Source organism: Neomonachus schauinslandi, chromosome 16, assembly GCF_002201575.2.
Source record: "Neomonachus schauinslandi chromosome 16, ASM220157v2, whole genome shotgun sequence".
Classification (NCBI taxonomy): domain Eukaryota; kingdom Metazoa; phylum Chordata; class Mammalia; order Carnivora; family Phocidae; genus Neomonachus; species Neomonachus schauinslandi.
In genome coordinates, this window is record NC_058418.1 from 5,213,206 (window position 1) to 5,238,457 (window position 25,252).

The window sequence follows — 25,252 nt, forward strand, 5'->3', positions numbered from 1 at the left end:
TTCCCACATTCACTGCAGATGTAGGGTTTCTCTCCAGTATGAGTTCGCTGGTGTATGATGAGCATGCTCTTCCCAGTGAAGCCCTTTCCACATTCACTGCATACATAGCATTTCTCTCCAGTATGATTTCGCTGATGTACAATGAGATTACGCTTCCCTGGGAAACCTTTCCCACATTCGTTACATACATAGGGTTTCTCTCCAGTGTGAGTTCGCTGGTGTTCAATTAGACGGCTCTTCATGGTGAAGACTTTTCCACAATCATTGCATAGAAAGGATTTCTCTCTTTTATGAATTCTCTGATGTTCATTGAGCCTGGACTTTCTGGAGAATACTTTCGCACAAATATTGCATCCATAAGGTTTCTCTCCTGTATGAACTCTGTGATGATCTGTGAGCTGGGACTTCTTAATGAAGGCTTTTCCACATTCACTGCATACATGGGGTTTCTCTATTTCACGAGTTCTCTGATGCTTAATGACTTGGGACTTATTGCTAATAGGTTTTGCACTTATAGGGAGTTTAACAGCAGAATTAAAATCTTCATGCTTATCATGCAGAAATAATTTCTCATCTGTATTGAATTTAGTAGAGTTTTTAATTTCATAGCTTTTGCTCTGGTTGACTAAACTTAAATTTGACTTCAAAGTTTTTATATAGAACTCAAGCATATGATTTTGCCTGGAAGGAAAATGATTTTTGCTTTGAGGAACAGTATTTCCAAATGCATTGTGTTTGTGGTTTTGTTCCATACCTTTCAGCATTCTTGGATTTTCCCAGTGACCTTGCAGGTGATTATCAACTTTGCTAGGTTCTAGGAAAGAGAACAATGAATCCTTTCATAATCTTGTTTTGAATAAAACTTTAAAAAATTCTTTAGTGTTCCTTAAAAAATGGCATTTTAGTGACAACCCTGTAACAGTATAAAAGAAATGCCATATATAAATGTTCCTTATCTCTTATACATTGGTAATAACACAGTAATATAAACAAACCAAAATGAAAAAGCAGTAAGTATAAATAAGGTTACACAGTTGACAATGTATGTAGATTTGCTGCTCTCTAACTAGGAACTCACAAAACATGCAGGAATAGTAAAACACAAGCAAGTCATTGTTGGCAGCAAACGACAGGGTTGGAGGAACACCATTCCACAGAACTTGGAAAGGCACCAGATCATAAAGGTAGAAGAGACTACTATCCAGAACTATGAGGGTTGCATTTGTTCACTCCAAACTGTTTACTGAATGGCTCCTGTGTACAAGGCACTGTGCTGGTGTTTGGAATATATAAAATAGGCCTCACTTTCACTGATCGTAAACCTAGTTAGGGGAAACCAAATGACAAAGAAAAGAAAAAAGAAGGGAGTTGGATATTGTGAAATGTGATTGAAGGAGCAATGGAGACTGGAAAGTGGAGGGAATCAGGATATATCTGTATAAAGAAAAGACAGTTAAATGATGAGTTCAATGGAGAGTGGTTAATGACAGTGAGGAATCAAGGATTTCCCTGCTAACTATATGGCTTGAGCCACTGGGTAGGTAGAGGCATGTCAAATGGAGATGAGGAATATTACCGAAATCCAGAATGTGTAGGAAAAAGTCTGTGTTGCAGAACATAAACTCTGAGAGGATTATTAGATACTGTAGTACAGACGTCCAGGTCTGGTTGGAGATAGCAATGTTGAAATAATATATACTTGTTACCAAGAAAAGAAGACTGGGTGTAATGTTGGGAGGACACGGAAAATGAAAGATGGTGAAGGTACAGAAGAAGGTTTTAGACATTTCAGCATTTAGGCTGGGGATTCTTTAAGTTCACTTTAGAGAACCCAAAATCTGACTAGAGACATTGCGGAACTATGCAAACTGAGGTGTCTAAAATAAATGCGTTTGTTACCAAGTAAGAAAGTAAGGTCTTCAGAATTTAAAGTGAGCTGAGACAGACTCTTGCATAGTAATCCTGTTCCTAAATTTGCCTTTCTGTAGACCATCATTAAACGAACTTTCCACAAACATCAATCAGATTTAGTGGACAACACTCCAACCTTAGTCCAGCCGTGTCATTTTATCGTCCATTCCATTCATACTGAATAGGCTGACCATGATTGGTAGGAAATTTTGCAGCTGGCCAGTATACCACGTAGCCATCTTCAGAAGCTAATATGCTCCCGCACAGGACATAGAAACTGTCATGTTGATCACACTGTGCATTCAGTAGAGAAATCATACCCAAGCTTTTCCCATTTCAGCATCCCTGATGCGCTGTTCCCTCACTTGCTACCAGCAGCATCTATTTCAGTAGTTCTACCTTTGTGTCTTGGTTGTACTAAAGAACCAACTTCCTCCTCTACGACCAAGGTGTGTCAGCTTTACCTTCTGTTTTTTTAGAACATCTAGCTGTTCCTTATTGTTACTCTACTATCACTGTCCAAGTGAAGGTCATACAACCTAGAGCTACAAAAAATACAAAACCAAGCACAACCCTCCACCATGCTACCTCAATTACTCGCATATCAAATCCAGTCATCCTGGCAATAAAAGTGCACATCATCATGAATACTCCCATTTATCCATGTGTCCACTCCAGTGCTTCTCTTGTAGACACCTTCTAATACTGCCTTCATCCAGCCAACTCCAAGCCATTCTGAACAGTCAACACCATGCCTTGCAGTTTCCTATTTCATGCCTTCATTCCTAATTCATGGTGGCATCTTCCTAATTCAAAATGCAGATGTCCTTTGTATATATCATGCTGTCATTCAATTCTGATTGTACAACCATAAGCTCTATTTCCTCTTTATTTCTAAGTAAATCCCTTTATTGTTCATTTTCATAGTTACATCCAGTTATGATTTAACTTCACCCAAAGAGAGGTCTGGCCCTTGCCACTGGCTCTATTGGAAGTGATCTCTAGGCCCTCAGTATGTCCTACCTGATAGGAGTGCCTCTGTTTGCCTGGGGGCTTTGGCCACTGGATATTCTAACAGTGTGATTTATGAAGGAGACTTTGGGCCATGCCATATCAGTTCCAACCTCCAGACCCTCAGAGGAACTGGAGACTATAGGAATTAGCCTGATTTCTGGTGGGGCTAAAAACTAAAGTTCAGCCATGTGGGCAATGTGTGATTGAGCCCCAGTAAAAACACTGGACACCAAAGGCTCAAGTGAGCTCCCCTGGTTGGCAATACTCTTTGCATATTGTCACACACCATGGCTGGGAGGAGGTAATGCTGGCCATGAGTCTGGAAGCATCATGTCTGGACCCTTCCTGGGGGTCCAATATGACCCAAGAATTCCACTCCTTGGTATATACCTAAGGAAAATGAATGTTCATAGCATAATTCATAAAAGCCAAAAAGTGGAAAAACCCAATGTCCATCAGCAGATGAATGAATAAATAAAATGTGGTATATCCATACAGTGGGAGTATTATTTGGCAATAAAAAGGAATGAAGTACTGATGCATGTTAAAGCATGGAAGAACTTCAGGAACTTTAGGCTAAATGCAAGAAGCCAGACACTAAAGACCAAATATTTCATGATTATATAAAATATCCAGAACAGTCAAATCTCTAGAGGTAGAAAGTAGATCAGTGGCTGCCCAGAGCTGGGGGCCTGGGAAGAAACGTTGCTTTTTATTTTTTACTTTATTTTATTTTTTAAAAGATTTTATTTTTAAGTAATTTCTACAACCCCCAGATCAAGAGTCACATGCTGTACTGAATAAGCCAGCCAGGCGCCCTGGAAATGTTTCTTTATTTAAAGTGATGAAAATCTTCCAAAATTGCTTATGGGGATGGTTACATAACCCTGTCAATGTACTACAAAGCACTAAATTGTATGTGTTAAGTTGGCAAATTGTGGGTTATGTGAATTATCTCAAAGCCACTTTTAAAAAATGGGGAAAATAAATGATTTCGACAAATGAATACAATGGGAAGACCTCGGATGAACCAAAGGAAAATCAGAAATATCAACCGTACAGAGGAAGCCATCAAGGCAGGCATAAGCTGATTTTGGCTAGAACTGATGTAGGATGTAAAACCATCTTTTCTAGTGAAACAGTCAACAGAAACAGCGGAGACCTTTAAGACAAGAATGCCATAGCTAACAGCAGTGTGGACGGGGTAAGGTGTGCAGTACTACAGAAGAATCTAACATTCAAATGAGACGGAAGGGGATTTTTTTTGTGGAGGGAAGAGGATTCCTGCTCCTCATGCAGGGACTCAGAAATCTTAGGCAGGTAAAATATCTACAACACTATACAGTATGAAGGGAGATACCAATTTGGAGTCTCTTCTAGACAACAGAAGGAGCTTAATTCATGAGCCAGAAGAAAAACCTCAAGTATTAGGAATTCAGCAGAGAAAATGGAAAAGAACTGAAGAATCTCGAGTGGAGGGAAAAGCTAGAAAGCGGATTAATGCCCCGTAAGAGACCAGGTTATTGTGATGGCACAACATACAGGGTGGAGTTGGCTGTCAGGAGGGAAACTGGCATTTCCCAAGGAGCCGGGCGGGAAGGTACAGTAGTCAGAAACAGTGTGAATTCACACGTCTCTCTTTAGAGTAAGGCCCGGGGGGTGTGGGGTGTGGATTTCATAGCCAGGGAGGCAGAAGGAACAGGGACACACACTGTGACAGGGTACAAAGAAGGGGTAAGCTAATAGAATCCGTGGAAGAAAACTAGGCAAACCAACAAAAATCAAGATGTAAAATGAAAAAAGCAAGGATCAGACATCAGAAGAGAAAAAAGAGTTCCACTTCCCTCTAAAGACCTAAAGGAAAAGTTCTGCTATGGGAGAGAGATACCCAGAGCACAGCTTCTGTTCTCAAACACCCTGCTAGCCTTCTCTCGCTGACCGAGGGTGACTTCCACAGTTCCCCGGCTGGCAGGTTCTCACTCACCTGGCCGGGTTCCACTGGGGACTTCCTCCTGTTTCGCCCACGGTTCTTCCCCTTGTTCCAGCTTGGAGAGCGCATCTGGTTTGCTGGCTTGATACCCTACTCGTGGGAAAGACAGAACACTTAGACTCCCCGAATCGGGCTGGGGTCCGTCAAGATGGGAGAATGCTACATTTGAGGGACTGAGACAGTTTTCACATCTGCAAAGCTGAGGCTTCTCTCTCAGGAGAGGGCATATGTGATACCATGATATAATGATATATATTTGGTCTTTGTACCCCATTCCTGGCACAGAGCTCCTAAGGCCCTTGTAACTTCCTAAGTGACAGCCATGATAGGAGCATCTTCCGTTAGAGTATTTGGTCTAAGTTCCAGTTCCTGACACAAGAACTTCTAACACCCCTGAACTCTCTAGAGTGATGAGTCTTTTTGTGAACTAATGACTGGTGGGAGGGGCCCCTATAGAGTTTTAGCATGGGGGCCGGTTGCCAGAAAGACCCTGGTGGGATGAGAAGGTTGGAACCTTCAGCTCCAATCCCCTGCCCCTGCCACTGGAGACTTGAGTTAATCATGATTGAAGCAATCATGCCTACATAATGAAACCTCCATAAAAAGTCCTAAGCCACCAGGCTGGGAGTTTCCAGGTTGGTGAACACACCTGAAGGGCTGGGAGGGTGGCATACCTAGAGAGGTCATGGGAAGTCCACACCCCTCCCTCCATACCATGCCTTATACATCTCTTCCTTTTTTGGCTGTTCCCGAGTTTTATCCTTTATAATAAAATGGTAATCTTTTTTTTTTTTTTAAGATTTTATTTATTTATTTGAGAGAGAGAGAATGAGAGACAGAGAGCATGAGAGGGAAGAGGGTCAGAGGGAGAAGCAGACCCCCCGCTGAGCAGGGAGCCCGATGCGGGACTCGATCCCGGGACTCCAGGATCATGACCTGAGCCGAAGGCAGTCGCTTAACCAACTGAGCCACCCAGGCGCCCCAATAAAATGGTAATCTTAAGTAAAGTGCTTTCCGCAGCTCTGTGAGCTGTTTCCAGCAACTTGCCGACCTGAAGGGGGTTGTGGGAATGCCCACTTTACAGATGGACTGGAGCGTGGGTACCCTGGGTAGTGGGGGCCAGTACTGGCAATTGGCATCTGAAGTGAGGGGAGTCCTGTGGAACTAAGCCCTTAATCCTGTGGAGTGTGCTGCTAACTCTGGGTCGTGGCAGAACTGAAATGAATGGCAGGACACCTAGCTGGTACTGGAGAGTTGGAGAACTGGTTGTTGGTGTAGAAAACCCCCCCATGTTTGGCACCATTTGTGTTGGTGGTAAGAGCAGCTCGTAGTAAATCAGACCCTTTTATCATGTGCCCAAGGAGGCACTGAGAATCTGCCATACAGAGCAATGCAGTGACTCCGAAGTGCAAGCAGCGGAGAAAGGAAAGGCCACTGACTGGGCACCCTCTGAGTGACACAGGGGAGCTGTCCTCACCCACTGACACCAGGTTGTTGTAGTTCTCCAACATCACGTCCCGGTACAGGTCCTTCTGGGCGGGGGCCAGGAGCTGCCACTCCTCCCAGGTGAAGTCCACGGCCACGTCCTCCAGTGTCAGCGATTCCTGTAACAACACGGTCCTGTGTCATGTGAGTGTTTCTCTTTCATTGATTCATAAGGAATATAAAGGAAGTTGTTCTGCTAATAGTAACTACAAAGCTGAGACCAATTCTGATGTGTGGTGGTTTGGATGTTTTTAAGCAATTCTCTGACACCAGCTGGGTGGCCTACAATTCGACTCAATTCTGACACAAGCTACCTGGAAATAGTGTCACACTTCACGGGTTAAGGGGTCAGTCCCACAAGACCGCCCCTGCCCCCACTTCAGATACCAATCCAAGTCCACGGTGTCGCCTGCGCTTCTGACTAACCGGCTATAGATTGGAGGTTCCAATGACCCCCGCCTGGGGTTTAATTTGCTTGAACGGCTCAGAGAACTTGGTTTACTTACTGCATACTATTTTATCATAAGAGGATATGATCAGGAACACAGATCTCATCCAGATCAAAGGGACACACAGGGCGAGGCACGAGGGGAGGGGCCTGTCATGCAGCACCCATGTCCACCAAATGGGGAGCGCTCCAAACCACACACCTTCGGAATTTTATGGAGGCTACATCACACAGGCATGGCTAGTCATGAACTCCATTTCCAGCCCCTCTCCCCTCTCTGGATAATGGGGGTACAGCTGAAAATCCCACACTTCTGATCACGGGTTGGTCTTTCTGGTGACCAACGCCCCCCCAGGAACCACCCAGAGTCATGCCATTAGAACAAGAGATGCTGGGGCGCCTGGGCGGCTCAGTCCTTAAGCGTCTGCCTTCGGCTCAGGTCATGATCCCAGGGTCCTGGGATCGAGCCCCGCGTCGGGCTCCCTGCTCCGCGGGAAGCCTGCTTCTCCCTCTCCCACTCCCCCTGCTTGTGTTCCCTCTCTCGCTGTCTCTCTGTCAAATGATTTAGGAACTCTGTTGCAGATGACGTCCAAGACCAAATATTAGAACAAAAGATGCCTCTAGTACTCTTTTCACTTAGGGAATTACAAGGATTTTAGGAGCCTTGTGTCAGAAACTAGGGGCAGAGACCAATGTATGTTTCTTATTCTTTCATAAAAGTTTAACATCATAGATACACTTAAGAGATAATTAGTGAACTGGAATATTCATTTAAAAAAAAACAAAAAATGAAGCAGACACACAAAGACTTAGAAAATATAAAGGAGAGTTAATAGAGAATGAGGATAGAGTGAGGTCTATACACAGTTTTTGGAAGCAATTATAGAGAATCAGAGAAGCAATGGGAAGATCTCAGGACTGAGAAAAGTTCAGAACCGACTAAACATCCTACAACACAGACTTAGCAAGCAAGCAAAACCAAGCAGAAAATCCATATCTAGACTCATCAGACTGAAACTATAGAACACCAGTTGCAAAAGTCAGATTATGAAAACAACCAGAAAGAGAAGACTCATTACCATCTAAAGAAAGACAAAATTTAGAGAAATAAAAACAATACAAGCCAGGAAAATGTTGTGATAAATATATATTTGGTCTTTCCCTGGTTCCTGGCACAGTTTCTAAATCTGTTGGAATCTCTAGAGTGATGAGTGTCTTCTGCATCCTAACATGATGACTAATCGCTGGGGGCCCATGCATAGCTTCAGGATAGGAGACCTGAAAGACTCCCAACATCCAGGGAAGGAAGAGGGACTGGAGGTTGAATTCAATCACCAACGGCCAGTGATTTAATCAATTGTGCCTATATAAGAAAACCATCATAAAACCCCTAAACAACAGATTTGGAGAGCTTCCAGGTTGGTGAACACACTGAGGTGCTGGCAGGGTGGTTCTCTGAGGGAGGACCTCCTCACCCCTTCTCCCACACCTGGCCCTGTGCATCTCTTCCATTTGGCTATTCCTGAGTTGTAGCCTTTATAGTAAATCAGTAAATGTACGGAAAGTGCTTTCCTGAGTTCTGTGAATTGTTCTAGCATATTACCAAACCTGAAAGGGGGGGTGTGGGAACCCTCAAATTTACAGCTTGTCACCCCAAATATAAGTGACAACCTGGGACTTTTGGCTGGCACCTAAAGTGGGGGCAGTCTCATGGAACCAAGCCCTTGGCCTGTGGGATCTGATGCTAACTCCAGGTTGTGAGTGTCAGAATTAAGTTGAATTGTAGGACACCTCGCTGGTGTCCACAGAGTTGCAGAATTAGTAGGTGTGAGGAAAATATACACATTTGGTGTCAGAAGTTCTGTGAATAAAAACAGTTCAGGAGCGTGGAACGTCTTCAGTGTACTGTCCTGTAGTCATATAGCTTATGCCCAAATGCCACCAGGCAATGAGCTGAGACCTGCTTGTCAATGGAATTGCCCTATCAGGGAAAAACTGATGGGATAATCTATCTCTCATCATTGCAGAGATCACAAAGAGAAGAGAACAGACTTGGTAGAGGCTGCAAATTCTTAACACTGTTGATCTTATCACATTCTGATTATTTTATGTGAGATGGAGATCCACTTAGAAAAATGAAAACTTAGGTTCCTACCTAATTTCACACTCGAAAATAACTTTTTCCTGTTTAAAGTCAACCATAAAACAAAGGAACCTATAATGTTCATGTCACAAGCCAAAATCCACAGGAGAAAATAAGTAATAAAATTTGTGAGAGGAAAAAATTAAAACATCTGTATTGAAAAAGATACCATGGACAAAGCGAAAAGTGACAAGCTGGGAGATATTTTTTTATAAACAAAATAAAGGACCAATATATAGTGGATATAAACAACTCTAATTATCAGTAAGAAAAAAATGCTTTTTTTATGTAAAAGGCATTTCAAAAGAGAAAAAATCCAACTGGCCAACAAATAAATAAGGATTCCAATCTCAAAATAAGGCAAAAGAATATTGGACCATTTGGATTGTTGAAAATTATGCAATCTCAGGGCGCCTGGGTGGCTCATTCAGCTAAGTGTCTGCCTTCAGCTCAGGTCATGATCTTAGGGTCCTGGGATCAAGCCCCATATTGGGCTCTCTGCTCAGCAGGGAGTCCGCTTCTCCCCCTCACACTCCCTCTCTCTTTCTCAAATAAGTAAATAAAATCTTTCTTTAAAAAAAAGAAAGAAAATTTAGCAATCTGATAATGTCCTATTATTAGCACTGGCAAAGATTTCAGGCATGGATGATCCACATATCACTTAGGAGGCACTCACTAAATGCTTTACATAGTTTAACTCATTTTGTTGAGTATGACTACAGACAAATGGAACTTTGTAGAGTTAACAGTCACCAATCATTTGCAGTTATTATTCCTTTAGATGCTTGAATTATGCCATCTTAAGCCAACAGATTATGTCCTTTGGAGTATGATTCCATTGATACACAAAATGTCATGATAGGTGTGTTTACAAACACAAATATACGTAAGTCCAAATACATTTGTAAATGGGCACGTGTATACAGATGCACACACAGATTCACTGACAGCAAGAACACACCAAGCATCTGCTAAAGTGGTACGAGGGAATGAGGAAAGGGAACATGAAGAGGGAATTTACTTTTTGGCCCATGTGTACACCATTATGAGGATTTTTTTCCTTTAAAAGGTACTCATGAGAAAGGAAAAAAAAAAAAGGTATTCATGAGGGGCTCCTGGGTGGCTCAGTTGCTTGGGCGTCCAACTCTTGATTTCGGCTCAGGCCATGATCTCAGGGTGGTGGGATCGAACCCTGTATCGGCTCCAGGCTCAGAGGCTATCTGCTTGGGATTCTCCCTCTCCCTCTGCCCTCCCCCAACTCATGTTTTTTCTTTCTCTAAAATAAGTAAGTAAATAAATAAATCTTTTTTTAAAAAAAAGGTACTCATGAGTCATTTATATAATTACAGGAACCAAAAGCAATAAAGGAAGAGTAGGTAAAAATTGGACCTTAAAATGGGAAAGGATTCTGCATTTTCTGAGATAACATTGAAGTTATACAGCAAACACTCTGGAACCTTATAACTCAAGCTCTTACCAGACAAAATTTCTTGCAACTATCTAATGCCAAATCTGTAATTCAATGCCAGTTCAGCCACCTGTTTGTGAAGCCTCTCCTGCAAAAATTGTGTTCACTGACGGGGCGCCTGGGTGGCTCAGTCGTTAAGCGTCTGCCTTCGGCTCAGGTTGTGATCCCAGGGTCCTGGGATCGAGCCCCACACTGGGCTCCCTGCTCCGCGGGAAGCCTGCTTCTCCCTCTCCTACTCCCCCTGCTTGTGTTCCCTCTCTCACTATGTCTCTCTCTGTCAAATAAATAAATAAAATCTTAAAAAAAAAAAATTGTGTTCACTGAGTTTGCTTGGTCTATTCCCACAGGAGACTCTGAGGAACTCTGGAATAAACATCAGTAGGAAGTCTGCTGCAGCCTTTATTAGAAGGCTACTGCTCACAACACTGTCCACCCCATCACCTCTAAGAAGAATATAAAATTTTTCTTGAGTCCTCAGTGCCAGAGGAACCTTTCTGCTTTCTCCTCATGGTCACTGCATATCACATAACATGATTCTCTTATGTTGGTTGTCACACATATTAGATGCAGTGTGACAGCTTAATGTAAGCCAGAGGATCCTTCAGTTACATACGATGTTCCAACATTAGTCATTTACTAGGAATCATATGAACACTACATTCTTTTTTTTTTAAGTAGGCTCCACGCGTGGAGCCCAATGCAGGGCTTGAACTCATGACCCTCAGATCAAGACCTGAGCTGCAATCAAGAGCCGGACACTTAACCAACAAAGCCACCCAGGCGCCCCTGAACCCTATATTCTTGATTCTACTTTGTGACGATGTTGGAGTTAGATTCAAACTTTCTTTCTCTCTAGATACTGAACTGATTTTTACAAGCCTCTACACATCCATTAGGGAATAAAGGAAAGAATAAAACAAGACAAAAATCACCTGGGCATTGATCATTTTCTTCTGTTTTGAGAAATGGCCAGCAACTGGGATATTCTGTCTTTGTCTCTTCTGGATATGCTCTAAATTTCTAGTTAGAAATCTAGTCACCAGTCAAAAGTGGCCCAGATATGACACTATCTAGGTCCTGGGACCCCCTTTTTCTTCATTCATTTCTTGTCTCTTGTCAGGACCTGTGGGCCGAAGAACAAAATTACTTTCAGTGTTACATTCTCTCTTGCTATGCACTCACCTTACCACACAGTCCCAGTATTTCTGTCTCTTTATTCGGTTCCCCAGAAATCATGCCTTAGGCATAAGATTCTGAATGTGCAGAAATAACAAGCAAGGGGAAAGTGGCAAAGGAGAATCAGAACAGAACTATGCCTCAGTGGCAGGTAATTTTCAGATCAGTTTTAGAAATGAGGCCATATGGACAGTGAGCAACAGTGAATTTTTCCTTTAAACTATCTTGCTCTATCTCTTTAAAAGTCTTTACACACCCTATCTACCTACATTTCAATAGGAGGAACAATGAGCACACCGAAATAAAGAGAAGGAATATGAGCAATGGATACAAATTTTTAAAAACACCTCAAAAATGTTTTTCTTAAATTTAAAACACCTCAAAAATATAAATACCGGGAAAATGTCAGCCTTTACATACATAAGTAACCTGAAAGGAAATATCCAAAAGAATACACCAAAATTACAGAAGGATAAACACAGAATCTTAAACAAAAGACTAATTAATTTTAAATCTGAATCGTTCACCTCCCTCAAAACTTTCATTTCTGCAGGTTTAAAGGGATGGGAGGAGCTGGGGAGCCAAAAGAAATTAGAAAATTATATGGAGGAGGGATTTGGGCCTGAAGCTTTTGAGGAATGCTAACATTCAACAACTCTGTTCCAGGAGCGAGTCTGAGCCCAACGCACAAACCAGCCAGTGTTCCTGAACCTCCAAGCCTGCTCTCACACAACCCCGCACAAAAGACAGGCGATACCAAACCCGGACCAGCGACGCACGTACACTGACCTCCCTTAATAGTTCCTCGATCACTGAGCTCCCAAATTATTCCAGAACCCCGCGCCAAACGCCACGTTCATTAACAAACACCCCCCGCCAGTTGTCAATCACCTACAGGGAGAGTGACCCGCGAAGACTCTAAACCCTGACTTCAGGACTCTCGGTAGTTCATCTGTTCAGACCTTCAACCACTGACCACCAGAACCGCCCATGATTGACCCCAAAGACATCTCGAGTACATACAGTACAGACTCCTCCGTGCTCACCTCCAAAAACACACCCGCCCCTGCGCTACCTTCACAGACTCAAGGGACCAACAACTGACCCAGAGACCGTTAGGCCGCCCCTTTCCTCCCCAACCCTTCTCTACACACTGACCCACACGCGGAATTGAGTCTCTCCTGAGTCTGCAGCGACCTCTTCAGGGCCCAACTTATTTCCCTAAACTTCCTTCGCTCTAGTCCCCTCACCCAGACTCTTCTCCCGAGAACACCTGACGAGGGTCAGCGGCGTTTCTGGCGCGTTTCTATGGAGAACGGAATACGGGTTTCCGGCGCTTATTTATGAGGTCATATGTCCGCGCGGCCGTCGCCTTGACGCCCTGGAGGCCGCCATCTTTGCACACCTGACGTACTGAAGGCACGGCGGCTGCGTTTGTGCGGTGACAGGACGGTGAGTGCCGCCGAAACCTTCGCGCTTCCTGGCCCCTCAGCTCTTACGGGAAAATGGAGAGATGTTCAGAGGCTCGAGTTCACGCAAGGCAGACATGACATGGGGGTCATCTTTGAAGGGGCAGGGCTCCTCGTTGTAGGGGGCGGGGAAAGGCGCCAGGTTTTCAAAGGCCGGAGCCCTTTCCCATCTAAGGGCCGCGGCTCGGTGGGAAATAAAATAACTTCCGGGCTCCGCAGTCTCGATTCTCATTGAGAAAAGGCTCAGAGCTGCGTCAAAATTTACGCAGGCTTGACAAGAAAGCAGGCGGCGCGCTGTGGCCGGGGAGGGTTGCGCCCGGGGCAGGTGCGCGTTGGCTCGGACGGACTTCGGTGTCCGGGTGGCGGAGCCCGAGCTGCCCGGGAGCTGAGCAAGGGTGCTTCCTTCGGGAGACCACGGTTTGGAAAAGTGAGATGGTGAGGGGTGTTCGGCGGTCGCAAAGAAAGCTGAAGCCACGGACGTTGAGCCCGTTGCCAGCCTCATCCCAACCATGCCACTTACCCATCCTGGTCAGCCGCTTGTCACTGAAGACGTATTCATGAAATGAGTCGTGTGTGTACTCTTTTTTTCTGGCTTCTTTCACACAGCATAATTGCCTTTGGGCTGTTTCCAGTGTTTTGGATATTGCAACTGGAAATCTTATGAACTTTCATGTGTAGAAAATGAAATGACCACAAAGAACTGATTTACCACAGTCCTGTGCGTCTGCATCACCAAGCCGTCTTTGCCAGCCATTTGCAGGCCTACTACCTATTTCTAGCCCTGCTCCAGCTCATATTCTCCCCACTCCCCCAACCCCAATACTGAGCTTAAAGATCTCGAGAACACAGGCTGGGGCACAGATGCCAGGTTAACCTGTTTGCCCCCACTATGTTCAACCCCGTAGGCCATCATCATTTTCAGAATGCACCTGATAAAGTCATGTAACCACAGGTCAAAGCACGAAGTCAGTTCTTTATAATTACTATGCTGGCCCAGCCTCCTACCTGATACTAAGTCTCCACTATCTCGTTTTCATAAGGCAGGCAAGGTGATCCTATACAAATCAAATACAAAATACAAATCAATCATGAAAATTTTCCTGTTCTGAATTATCTAGTGACTGCATTACAGAATCAAATCTCAAGTGTTGAGATAACCAAATTTAGGTGCTTAAAAATATATGTTGGATTGAATTTCCCTGATAATCCAGAGGTTTGTGGTGGAAAGGTAAGACAGCTACTGCATAGCAAATATCCATTTCTTCTTCTCTAATCAGGATTCAAGGTTTTTCAGCAAGATACCTTTATTGGATCAAGAGAAAGGCTCTGGGTAGATGAGAGAGGACAAGAGCCCCAGTCATAAGAGGAAGGACTAGAAAAGGAAGATCACAGGTGCAATTGAGCAGGTCACAGAGGAAATGGGAACTATGGAATTATGGCAACTTTCAGAGGTGATAGGGTTGTGAACAATGTAAGGGTTCTTCTCCAATACACCCAAGAGGAATCTTACCTCCTTTCATATTCCAGCTTTCTTCCATCTTACACCAAGGTTCTCATGCCTTTTGACTTATCCGGGGCATCCCATTTCTCTTCTGCTCTCCCCCTTTTATAGGCGACATTTATTCTAATGCACATGTACACAAAGCATTTTTTGAACAATCCCATTCTTTTAGAACTGCCTTACAATTACTTATGCTTTGCAATAATAGAATTTTTTCTTTACAGTCCATTCATCTTCCAAGTCAATATATAATTATCTTTTCTATATCACAAAGGATATGTGACTCCATAAAGCAGCACCATGAAACATACTGTTCGGTGACAATGAAATGTTCTAATCTGTACTGTCCAACATGGTGGTCACTAGCCACAAAAAAATATTGAACTTTTGAAATGTGAACTCTTGATACTGATGAAGTATTTTTAATTTTGATTGATTTACATTTAAATAGCTACCTGTAGCTAATGGCTACTGAAGTTAGTGCAAAACTATCAAGGAATGTATAATCAATGTGGGGTGATAAGACATGGGCATTTTTTTAAAAGTATTTGTATCCTGGATTGTTTATACATCTTTTTCCTTCCCAAGTTTTTATTTAAATTCCAGTTAGTTAACATACAGTATTAGTTTCAGATGTCAAATTTAGTGACTCATCAGCTATATACAACACCCAGTGCTCATCATAACAAATGCATTCCTTAATACCTATCATCTATTTATAAACCCACCTAGCCCCCCCACCTCCCCTCCAGTAACCATCAGTTTGTTCTTTTTAGTTAAGAGTCAAGTTTGCCTCTCTGCCCCCACTCCATATTCATGTTTTGTTTCCTAAATTCCACGAGTGAAATCATATGGTAGTTCTCTTTCTCTGAGTTATTTTGCTTAGCATAATACTCTCTAGCTCCATCCACGTGTTGCAAATGGCAAGATTTCATTCTTTTTTATGGCTGAGGAATATGCCAATGTGTGTGTATCACATCTTCTTTATCCATTCATCAGTCAATTATTTATACATTATTAATAGGAGTGTTTCCCTGTCTCCCATTATACCCTCCTTGGGGAAAGACGTTTTTAGGACCTAACTCCACATCATTCTAAATCCAAATCCCATGATCCAGTTAGTCCATGTCCATTTCACCTAACGTAGAGTTTACATACCCCGAGTATGTTAGATGGAGTAATTCAGCTAACACTCATTCCAGGAGGGCAAAGACATTCTGTTTTGTTCACCCCTGTGTCCTTAGCTGATAGAATAATACCAGGTCCAAAGGAGGTATTTCACAAATACTCACTGAATGAACAGAGATTCAATGTAAGGCTGTTTCTCAGGTGACTTTGCATAATAGAAAGTCCTGAAAATCTGTGAAAGGGGTGCCACTTTTCAATTAATTCTCCACACTATCCTAGGGAAACTGAACAGATACATGTGCCCCAAACTCCACTAGTCAAATACTGCTTTTTCCTACCAAGCAACTCTATATTATAAAGATTTTCAGTCCTAGCAACATCCAGATACCAATTATCTTATTTGTCATCACAGTAGTGTTTTGCTTCACTTATGATCTCAGACATTCCAGATTAGTTGACAAAAGTGAGCAATCAAGGTAGATGGAAGCTGAGATTAATAACATCAGACTATGTCTCTGTATCAACACATAAACATACATAACAGGATGAAATTTGTCATGCTTTCCCAGTCTCTCCATTCGTATTTCTCTCAAAATATACTTAGCTATATAATGACCTGGAATTTTTTGTTCACTGTTTTTCTACCTCAAATATATCTAAGTTTCCTTCCCATAGGTTTTTTAGACATAAAATGTGACCTAATTGACCAGTGACGGCACCTTCACATTCACTGCAGTTATAAGGTATTTATTCCCCTGTGCAAATTTTCTGCTATCTCTTGAGGGTGCACATCTAGCAAGAGTTTGTTCCTGAAAGGACTGTGTTCCTATTTGCTAAGACTCCACTAATACTTAATGATGTCTGAGGGGTGACAGAAGGCATTTGCAGTGACCAAATTGATAGTGTTTCACTTATACGTAAGAAGCTCTAACTCTCTGTGGAAGGGTTTTCCACGTTTATGAATCTACATATTTCTCCTTTGTGTATGTTTCTTATGTTTAATAAGGCAAGACTTGTAGGAAAAAGCTTTCCCACACCCAGTGTATTCATAGGATCTCTTTCCTGTATGAGTTCTTTAATGACAATGAGCTGTTGTTTCATGATAAAGGTTCTCCCACATTCACATTTATGAGGTTTCTCTCCTGTGTGCGTTTTCTGATGTTTAATGAGACCTGATTTCTGAGGACAGGATTTTTCAGTCACTACATAGAAAGGAAGTCTTGTTTGTATGAATTCCCTGATGTCACATGGGACTTATCTTCTGAATGAAGCCTTGTCCACATTCACTACATATATAAGGTTTCTTGCCAGTATGAGTTCACCAATGTACAATGAAACTAATCTGGGTGAAGCCCTTTCCACAATCATTACACAGACAGTGTTTCTCTCAGGTATGAGTTTTCTGACGTAAAATAAGATGTCATTTAATGAGAAAGGCTTTGCCACATTTAGTGCATCAACGGGGGTTTTCTCCTCTTTCATTTCTCTCATGTATAATGACTGACTTCCTATAACAGGCTTTGCCACATTCACCTACATAAGGTTTCTCTCGTGTATGAATTTTCTGGTGCTCAGTGAGTCTAGACTTTGTGGTATGTGCCTTCCCATATGTACTATAGAAACATGGAGTTTCTCTCCCCAGTGAATTCTCTCATCTTCAGTGAGCTGAGACTTCCTGATGAGGGATTCACCACATTCACTGTATATGTACATTTCTCCATTTTGTGAGTTCTCCGATGCTTAACAAATGGGAGCCTTAGTGCTGATGGGTTTTCCAATTTCAGGCATTTTAGTTTGAATTTGCTCATATTTTGTAAGGAGAAAGGATTTCCCATCTCCATCATGCACACGGGGTTCTTTATCTCACAGTTTCTGTTTTAACTGACTGAATTTAAATTTGATGTCAGAGTTTTTCCATGACTTTGCCTTAAAGGAAAATGATGTTGGTCCAGATGAACAATATTTTCAAAGACATTATGTTCACACATTGTTCCATATTTGGTTGTCTTTAGAAATCTCTGGGTATGCAAGTATCATTGCAGATGATCATCAATTTCGACTTCTAGGAAAGAAGAGAACAATGAATGCCCAGGTGTGGACTGGCCAATCTTTAGTGTTGACTGCATGATCTCAGGATAAGAGAATCTTTAATAATGTTCCTTATTTCTTGAACACTAGTAAAAACACAATACACAAAAATCAAGTGGAAAAAGCAATAAACATACAAATGAGCTTAGATGATTCACAATGAATAAATACAGAGTCAGCTGCTTTCTAAATAGTGTCTTGCAAAAACATGCAGAAAGAGTAGGAAATAAGAAAGCCCCTTTAGAAGAGAAAATAGAGGTGGAAGAAAAACATCATCCAAAATTACAAGGGCTGCATTCAGCCATTCCACAAATCCGGATAAAATGCCTGTTAAGTGCTGGCCACGGTGCTGGCACTGGGGACACACAAACATATTCTTCTCACTGAGCTTACACTCTAGTTAGGGAAAATAAGCAAAGAAGAAAAGGAGAAGGCTGCAAATTACGAGAAGTGGTTTGGAGGAGCAAAGGAGATGAAGAGGGGTGGAGGAAATGAAGATACCCTATGGGGTAAGACAAGTCTCACCGGTGAGTTCAAAATGGGGAGTGGGGGAATAAAGAACATGAGGAATTAAGGTTTACTCCTCAATATTTCGCTTGAGTCAAGAGGTAAGTGGAAACTGCCTTCAAGGGGGTGAATGTTCCTGAGGTTCAGAATGTGGGGGAAATAAGTGGACTTTTAGAAGCATGTAAACATTTAGATTTTTATTAGACCATAAAGTGCCAGTACCCGGTTGGATATATCAATGTTGAGAATTGGCCTGTGTGGACACAGCAGTGTGGAAAACTTCAGTACATAAATATTTAAGGATAAAAGATGAGCTGAGGTCATGTTCAGAGAATGCAAAGATTGAAAGAAAGTTGAGGCAGAGGACCAAGATGTTAGTCACTTAAATATTCAGACTTCTGGTTTGGAAGATCCCACCAAAGGAAACAAACTGATTATGCTGGTCAAGGACAGAAGCAGATGCTTGTTATGAACAAATGGCTCAGAGAGGCAATTCAGAAGGTTGGATCCTCAGTGTTTGATTTCGATGTATCTATGATACTCTTAGGTGGTCATCCTGTTTCTAAAATCTACCCTTTTCTTTATTCTGCACAGTACCATCACACTGGTCACACGTTTAGAGAGCAACTCTTACCTCAACACTCCAACTTTTAGTCTAGCTGAGGTTTGCTCCTGAAGAAAGGGGCAAAGATGAGAGACAATGACCATCCAGGAATTTCCAACAGACTGGACGGAACACAGAGTTCTCCAGAGGCAGATGTGCTTCTAAAGATTTTATTTTATTTCTGCATTCAGTCAGAGCGTGAGCTAGAGAGAGCATGAATGGTGGGGAGGGGCAGAGAGAGAGGGAAAAGCAGACTCCCCCCCCCCCCCCCCCCCCGAGAAGGCTTGATCCCAGGACCCTGAGGTCATGACCTGAGCTGAAGGCAGACACTTAACTGACTCAGCCACCCAGGCGCCCGTATATGTGCTTCTAAATGTGGTAAGAAAAACACATTCTGCATGTTGTACCTATATAGATGTCAAGCTGGTCTTCTCCCATTTTGATATCCCTAATGCACTGACCCCTCATCTTGCATCGGACTGCATCTTCTTCCATAATCCTACATTTATGTCTCCATGCTGGTATCAGTTAAGCAGCCTAAAGGACCACTTGCCTCCTTTTGAACCAAGACTCAAGCCAGCTATACGTTCAGTTTTTCCTACAACCTCTGGCTGTTCCTTATTATTGCTATACAGTTGCTACCAGGTAGAAATTAAGACTACCCAGAGCTAGAGAAAAACAAAACAACAAAAAGAACCCTACCATGCTACCTCAAATAATTCAATTACTAATACATAAAATATAAACAGTCGGCATGGCAATAAAAGTCAACATTGCCGGGGCGCCTGGGTGCCTCAGTCGTTGAGCGTCTGCCTTCGGCTCGGGTCGTGGTCTCAGGGTCCTGGGATCAAGCCCCGCCATCGGGCTCCCCGCTCCGCGGGAAGCCTGCATCTCCTTCTCCCCCTCACCCTGCTTGTGTTCCCTCTCTCGCTGTGTCTCTCTCTGTCAAATAAATAAATAAAATCTTTAAAAAAAAAAAAAGTTAACATTGCCTTGATTACCCCATTTACCCATTTCCATTCCACTACTTCCCCCACAAATACCCTGACACTGGCCTTCGCATGGCTGGCTTCAGACCAATCTGTGGCAGTCTTGGCCATGGCTTTGCAGATTTCCTACTATTTATGCCTCCATTCTTTACCCTTCATTATCTTTTTTTTTTTTTTTAAGATTTTATTTAGAGAGAGAGAGAGAGAAAGAACATACGCAAGCAAGGGAAGGGGCAGAGGGAGGAGAGAGAGAATCTCAAGCAGACTCTGTACTGAGCACGAAGGCCAGTACAAGACTCGATCTCATGACCCTGAGATCACGACCTGACCTGAAATCAAGAGTTGGATGCTTAACTGACTGAGCCACCTGAGGAGCACATGATCTTTATTTAAAATCTAGATATGCTCCCACATATCATGCCATCATTTCCCATGCTCTCTATATAACTGTAGATTCTGTTTCCTCTAGATTTCCATAATATCACATCTTTACTCATCATTTTGACATGTAACCTCAACCTTGAAATCTAACAGCAATACCTTGTGTTCAAAACCTCTATCGCATACAGATGTTCATGTATCCATGTCATATATTCAGCACAAAACCCTTTGCTACTAGATAGTATTTTTTGCTTCTGTTGAAATTCAGCATTTCAGCTATGAGTCACCAAGTAAACTGCCACAACAGCATCCTCTAGAGGACTTTAAATACTGACATCCCGAGACTTGTACCCAAAATCTAATCAACCAGACTGAGAGGGAGAGGCCTGGATACATGCATTATGCACACAGTCTCCAACAAAAGCCTTGGATTTAGGAAATGTTTGAAAAATAGATGGTATCCATCTATTTTTGTGTTTTCAAGCCTGCGTTTCAATGGTCTGGACGCAAAGTACAATGAGAATTCATTGAAGGAAAACACAAGGGAGTGGTCAAAGACCATGTCATGAAAAGAGAATTTAAAGTGAAAAAAGTACACATACACGCAACTGTAAGAATGGGAAGACAACAGTAAGATCACATCCCTATCCCTTAGTTTATATCTTACTTGATGAATCGGCAACTCCAGATAATGTTTACGGCTCTTACTTTCTTTTTTTATTTTTTTTTTTAAGATTTTATTTATTTGAGAGAAAGAGACAGAGTGCAAGCAAGAGAGAGCACAAGTAGCAGGGAGCGGCAGAGGGAGAAGCACGCAGACTCCCCAAGCCTGACATGGGGCTTGATCCCAGGATGCCGGGATCATGGCCCGAGCCGTAGGCAGATGCCCAACCAACTGAGCCACCCAGATGCCCCAGCTCTTACTTTCTTGAAAGACATTTTTGTTCTGCTTCTGGAGAACCAGACTCTCTTAGATCGTCCAACCTCACCACCTCTTTCTTAACTCCCACTATTCTTTCTTAGCCTACTTTAGTAGATTTAGTTTTTCTAAACTATTAGAGGACCCTAAACTTAAAAAAAAAAAAAAAAAAAGAGGAAGATGGAAGAAATTTTCTTATAGAGAAAGTGATTTTAGTTCCTTAAGAAAAATTCTGAATTCACTCAGGAGTTTCTGTGAACTTTGGAGTCTTTATAGAGAATAAGAGCTTAATTCATCAAAATGAAGGCAAGCTTTAAGGAATTCAGAACAGAGCAAGAAAAAGAAAATAGAACCTTTGGACAATTTCAGAGTGGGGAAAGAGAAGTGTCTTAATTCACTCAGGCTGCTATAACAAAAAACAATAGAAATTTATTTCTCATATTTCTGGAGGCTGGGAAGTCCCAGATCAGGGTACCAACAGATTGGTGTCTGGGAGGCCTCCTTTTTCATAGGCAGTGCTCCCAGCTACAACCTCATATGGCAGAAGAGGCAGGACCTTCATAACCTAATCACTTCTCAAAGGCCTCACCTCCTAACACCATCCCCTTGGGGATTAGGATTTCAACATCCTAATCTTGAGAGGACACAAACATTTAGTCTAGAACAAGCTAAGAAACCATGGAAACACAGAGATCAGATGACAGTGTGGGCACAGCAACCAAAGTGAGGCTGAACGCTGGGAAGGGAAATCACTAGTTTGCAATGGAATGGGAAGATGAACTAGTTGGAAGACTGTTGAATTCAAACGTCTATGTTTGGAGTAATGCCTAGAAGGTGAGATTTCATAGCAAGGGAGGTGGGAGTTAGAAGAAGTAGTTAGAGACACTGTTACAATGAATAAAAAAAGGAGATTTGAGTTGGGGTGCCTGGGTGGCATAGTCAGTTAAGCGTCTGACTCTTGGTTTCAGCTCAGGTCATGATCTTGGGGTCGTGAGATCGAGCCTGCATTGGGCTCCTCACTCAGCACAGAGTCTGCTTGAGATTCTCTTTCCCTCTGCCCCGCCCCACCACTCGCACATGCTCACTCTCTCTAAAATAAATAAATAAATCTTAAAAAAAAAAAAATATCTGAGAAATGTAGGAAGAAGAGAACCAAACAACAACAAAAAATCAAGATGTACATAAACAGGGATCAGCTCTTGGAAGAATAAAAGGGGCATATTTTCCTCAACTCCTACAAAGAAGCTCTATCTAGTAAGGGAAGAAGGATATGAGGGGCAGCTGTTTAGACATTCTCAGAGACCATCACAGCCCTGGAGCCTTCCCTGACCACTGAGAACGGGACTTCCTCAGCCGTCCACCTTGCTGTTCTCACCCACTCACCTGGATGGGTTCGACTGTGGACTTCCTCTTCTATCGCCCACAGTTCTTGCCCTCATTCCAGCTTGGAAAGCACATCTGGTTTGCTAGCTTGATGCCCTGCTCATGGAAAAGACAGAACACTTCGAAATGGGCTGGGGTCTGTCAAGATGGGAGAATGCTATATCTGAGGGACTGAGACAGTTTTCAGATCTGCAACTCAGAGGCTTTTCTCTCAGGAGACAACTCATTATACACTCTTGTCTGAAGCCAGAGAAGGATCTGAGAATCTACCACTTGAGAGCACTGCAGATACTCTGAAGCGTTAAGTGGCTGACAGAGGACAGACCACTGATGAGGACCCTCTAAGTGACACAAGGGAGCTGTCCTCACCCAATGACACCAGGTTCCTATAATTCTTCAACAGCACGTCCCGGTACAGGTCCTTCTGGGCAGGGGCCAGGAGCTGCCACTCCTCCCAGGTGAAGTCCACAGCCACATCCTCCAGTGTCAGCAAGTCCTGTAACAACAGGATCCTCTTTAACATGAATGCTTCCCATTTATTTTTTTTTTTTAAGATTTTTTTTTTAAGTAATCTCTAGACCCAATGCAGGGCTTGAATTCACATCCTTGAGATCAAGAGTCGCATGCTCTACCAACTGAACCAGCCAGGTGCACCTCCCTTTTATTGATACAGATGTCATGTAAAGGAAGTTATTCTGCTTATTGTTACCATATATGCTGCATCAATACAAGCAGTTTTCTAAAAAACATTGTAGGGGCACCTGGGTGTCTCAGTTGACTGAATGTCCAACTTTTGATTTCAGCTCAGGTCATGATCTCAGGGTCCTAAGACTGGCCCCATGTTGGGCTCTGTGCTAGGCGTGGAGCCTACTTAAGATTCTCTCTCACTCTCCCTCTGCCCCTCCCTCCCAACCTCCCTCTTCCTCTCTAAAAAAAAATGTTGTAAGGAATAAAGTATTTTAAAATGCCTTTAAAGAACAGGGCGCCTGGGTGGCTCAGTTGTTAAGCATCTGCCTTCGGCTCAAGTCATGATCCCAGGGTCCTGGGATCGAGCCCCACATCGGGCTCCCTGCTCATTGGGAAGCCTGCTTCTCGATCTCCCACTCCCCCTGCATGTGTTCCTGCTCTCGCTATCTCTGTCTCTGTCAAATAAATAAATAAAATCTTTTTAAAAAATGCCTAAAGAACAGGAACTATAAAGAGACAAGTAGGCAGATTTGAGGAGAAGAGTATTTCTGAAAAAAGAAATACATATTTTAAAAGCGTATTAGAAGCATTGAAGGGATAATTAGTGGACTAGAAATTACCCAAAATGCAGCACTGAGCTACCGAAACTAGGGAGAATATTCTGTAAGGCCATGAAAATTTGCTAGCGGGACTGAGAACTCACTGAAAGCTGTTACACTCACAGTTACAGTTTATTATAGTTAAAGGATACAGATTAACCTCAGCCAAGAAAAGTGGCACAAAGGGCAGAGTACAGGAAAGTTCCAAACATGGAGCGTCCAGCTGTCCTTCCACAATGGAGTCATGGGCAGCGCCACTTCCTCAGCATGAACTTGTGACAGTAGGCAGGGGAAAGTGCCAACAAGGAAAGCTCATCTGAGCCTTGATGTCCACTCTCTACTGGGGCTCGAGCACATCAGCTGGGCAGGACACACACATGGCTGACTTCAGTCTCCAGCTTCTCCACAGGCTCAGGCACCATTTGACACACAGCCACCACCCCCAGGTCACACTGTGGCTTTTCCTTTGCTGTTTTAATCTCTATCCTTTCTATAGTAAATGTAACCTTGAGTATAACAAGTTTTCTGAGTTCTGAGTCTTCTTAGCAAATTATCAAACCTGAGGATGGTCTTGAGGACCCCCAACATAAAAGGGAACTCACTTGTTTGCTGAATATATAAAATATATGCATAAATAACCATTTAAAAATATATATACATATTACCTTTACTTTAAAAAAAATTACCTACTTGATTCATGTAAGCATTTTAAAGACAAAAGTTTCAAATGATTATAGATAGGTAGGTAGGTAGATAGATAATGAATGATTATTAACCCAATCTCTAGCCCCTTTCCCTTCCCTGAAAGTTCCAAGCTTCTAGTCAAGGGTGGTGGTCTTTCTGGTAAAAAACCCCGATCCAGGATACATCCAGGAGCCCACCAAGAGTCACCTTATTAGAAGAAAAGACACTTCTATCACCAGGAAGTTTCAAGGGATTTAACAGCTCTGTGTAAGACATTCCTATCACCCCTGTGGTTCAGGAAATTACAAGGGTTTAGGAGCTCTGAGTCAGGAACTGGGAGCAGAGACCAAATATGTATTTCTTATTATGTCACACTAAGCCTTTGGAATCAAATGTCTTGCTCAGGAACAACCTTAACTTTAACCACTTTCTACAATTGTCCTCATTTCCTCCAAATTCACAGGGTCCCTTATCCCCCAGCCTGCATCTCAGATATCAAGGCAATTTGGTCCAAGCCCCAGAAACTTCCTGACTCTTTGTAACATTATCAGAGGAAAAGGTGCACAGCCCAAAGGCAGGGATACTCCTGGGCAGAAATCAGTGAATGCAACTTTTAGAGACATTCAAGGCACATCCCTCCAAAAATCAACTCTCCTTTTCACTTGAACCTCCATGGTC

At 42.7% G+C, this 25,252-nt stretch overlaps 1 protein-coding gene across 1 annotated transcript in view; it reads right to left on the minus strand.

The window, feature by feature from the left end:
* The window catches only part of LOC110572999 (zinc finger protein 432), a 7,092-nt gene extending 651 nt beyond the window's left edge, over positions 1-6,441 (minus strand). Inside the window, exons 1-3 of the mRNA XM_044922008.1 lie at positions 6,393-6,441; positions 4,910-5,005; positions 21-814 (exon numbers count right to left, since the gene is read on the minus strand). Of these exons, the coding sequence (XP_044777943.1) occupies positions 21-814; positions 4,910-5,005; positions 6,393-6,426 (924 nt within the window). The 5' untranslated portion in view covers positions 6,427-6,441. The remainder of the gene's footprint in view (positions 1-20; positions 815-4,909; positions 5,006-6,392) is intronic.
* Positions 6,442-25,252: the final 18,811 nt, after the last annotated feature.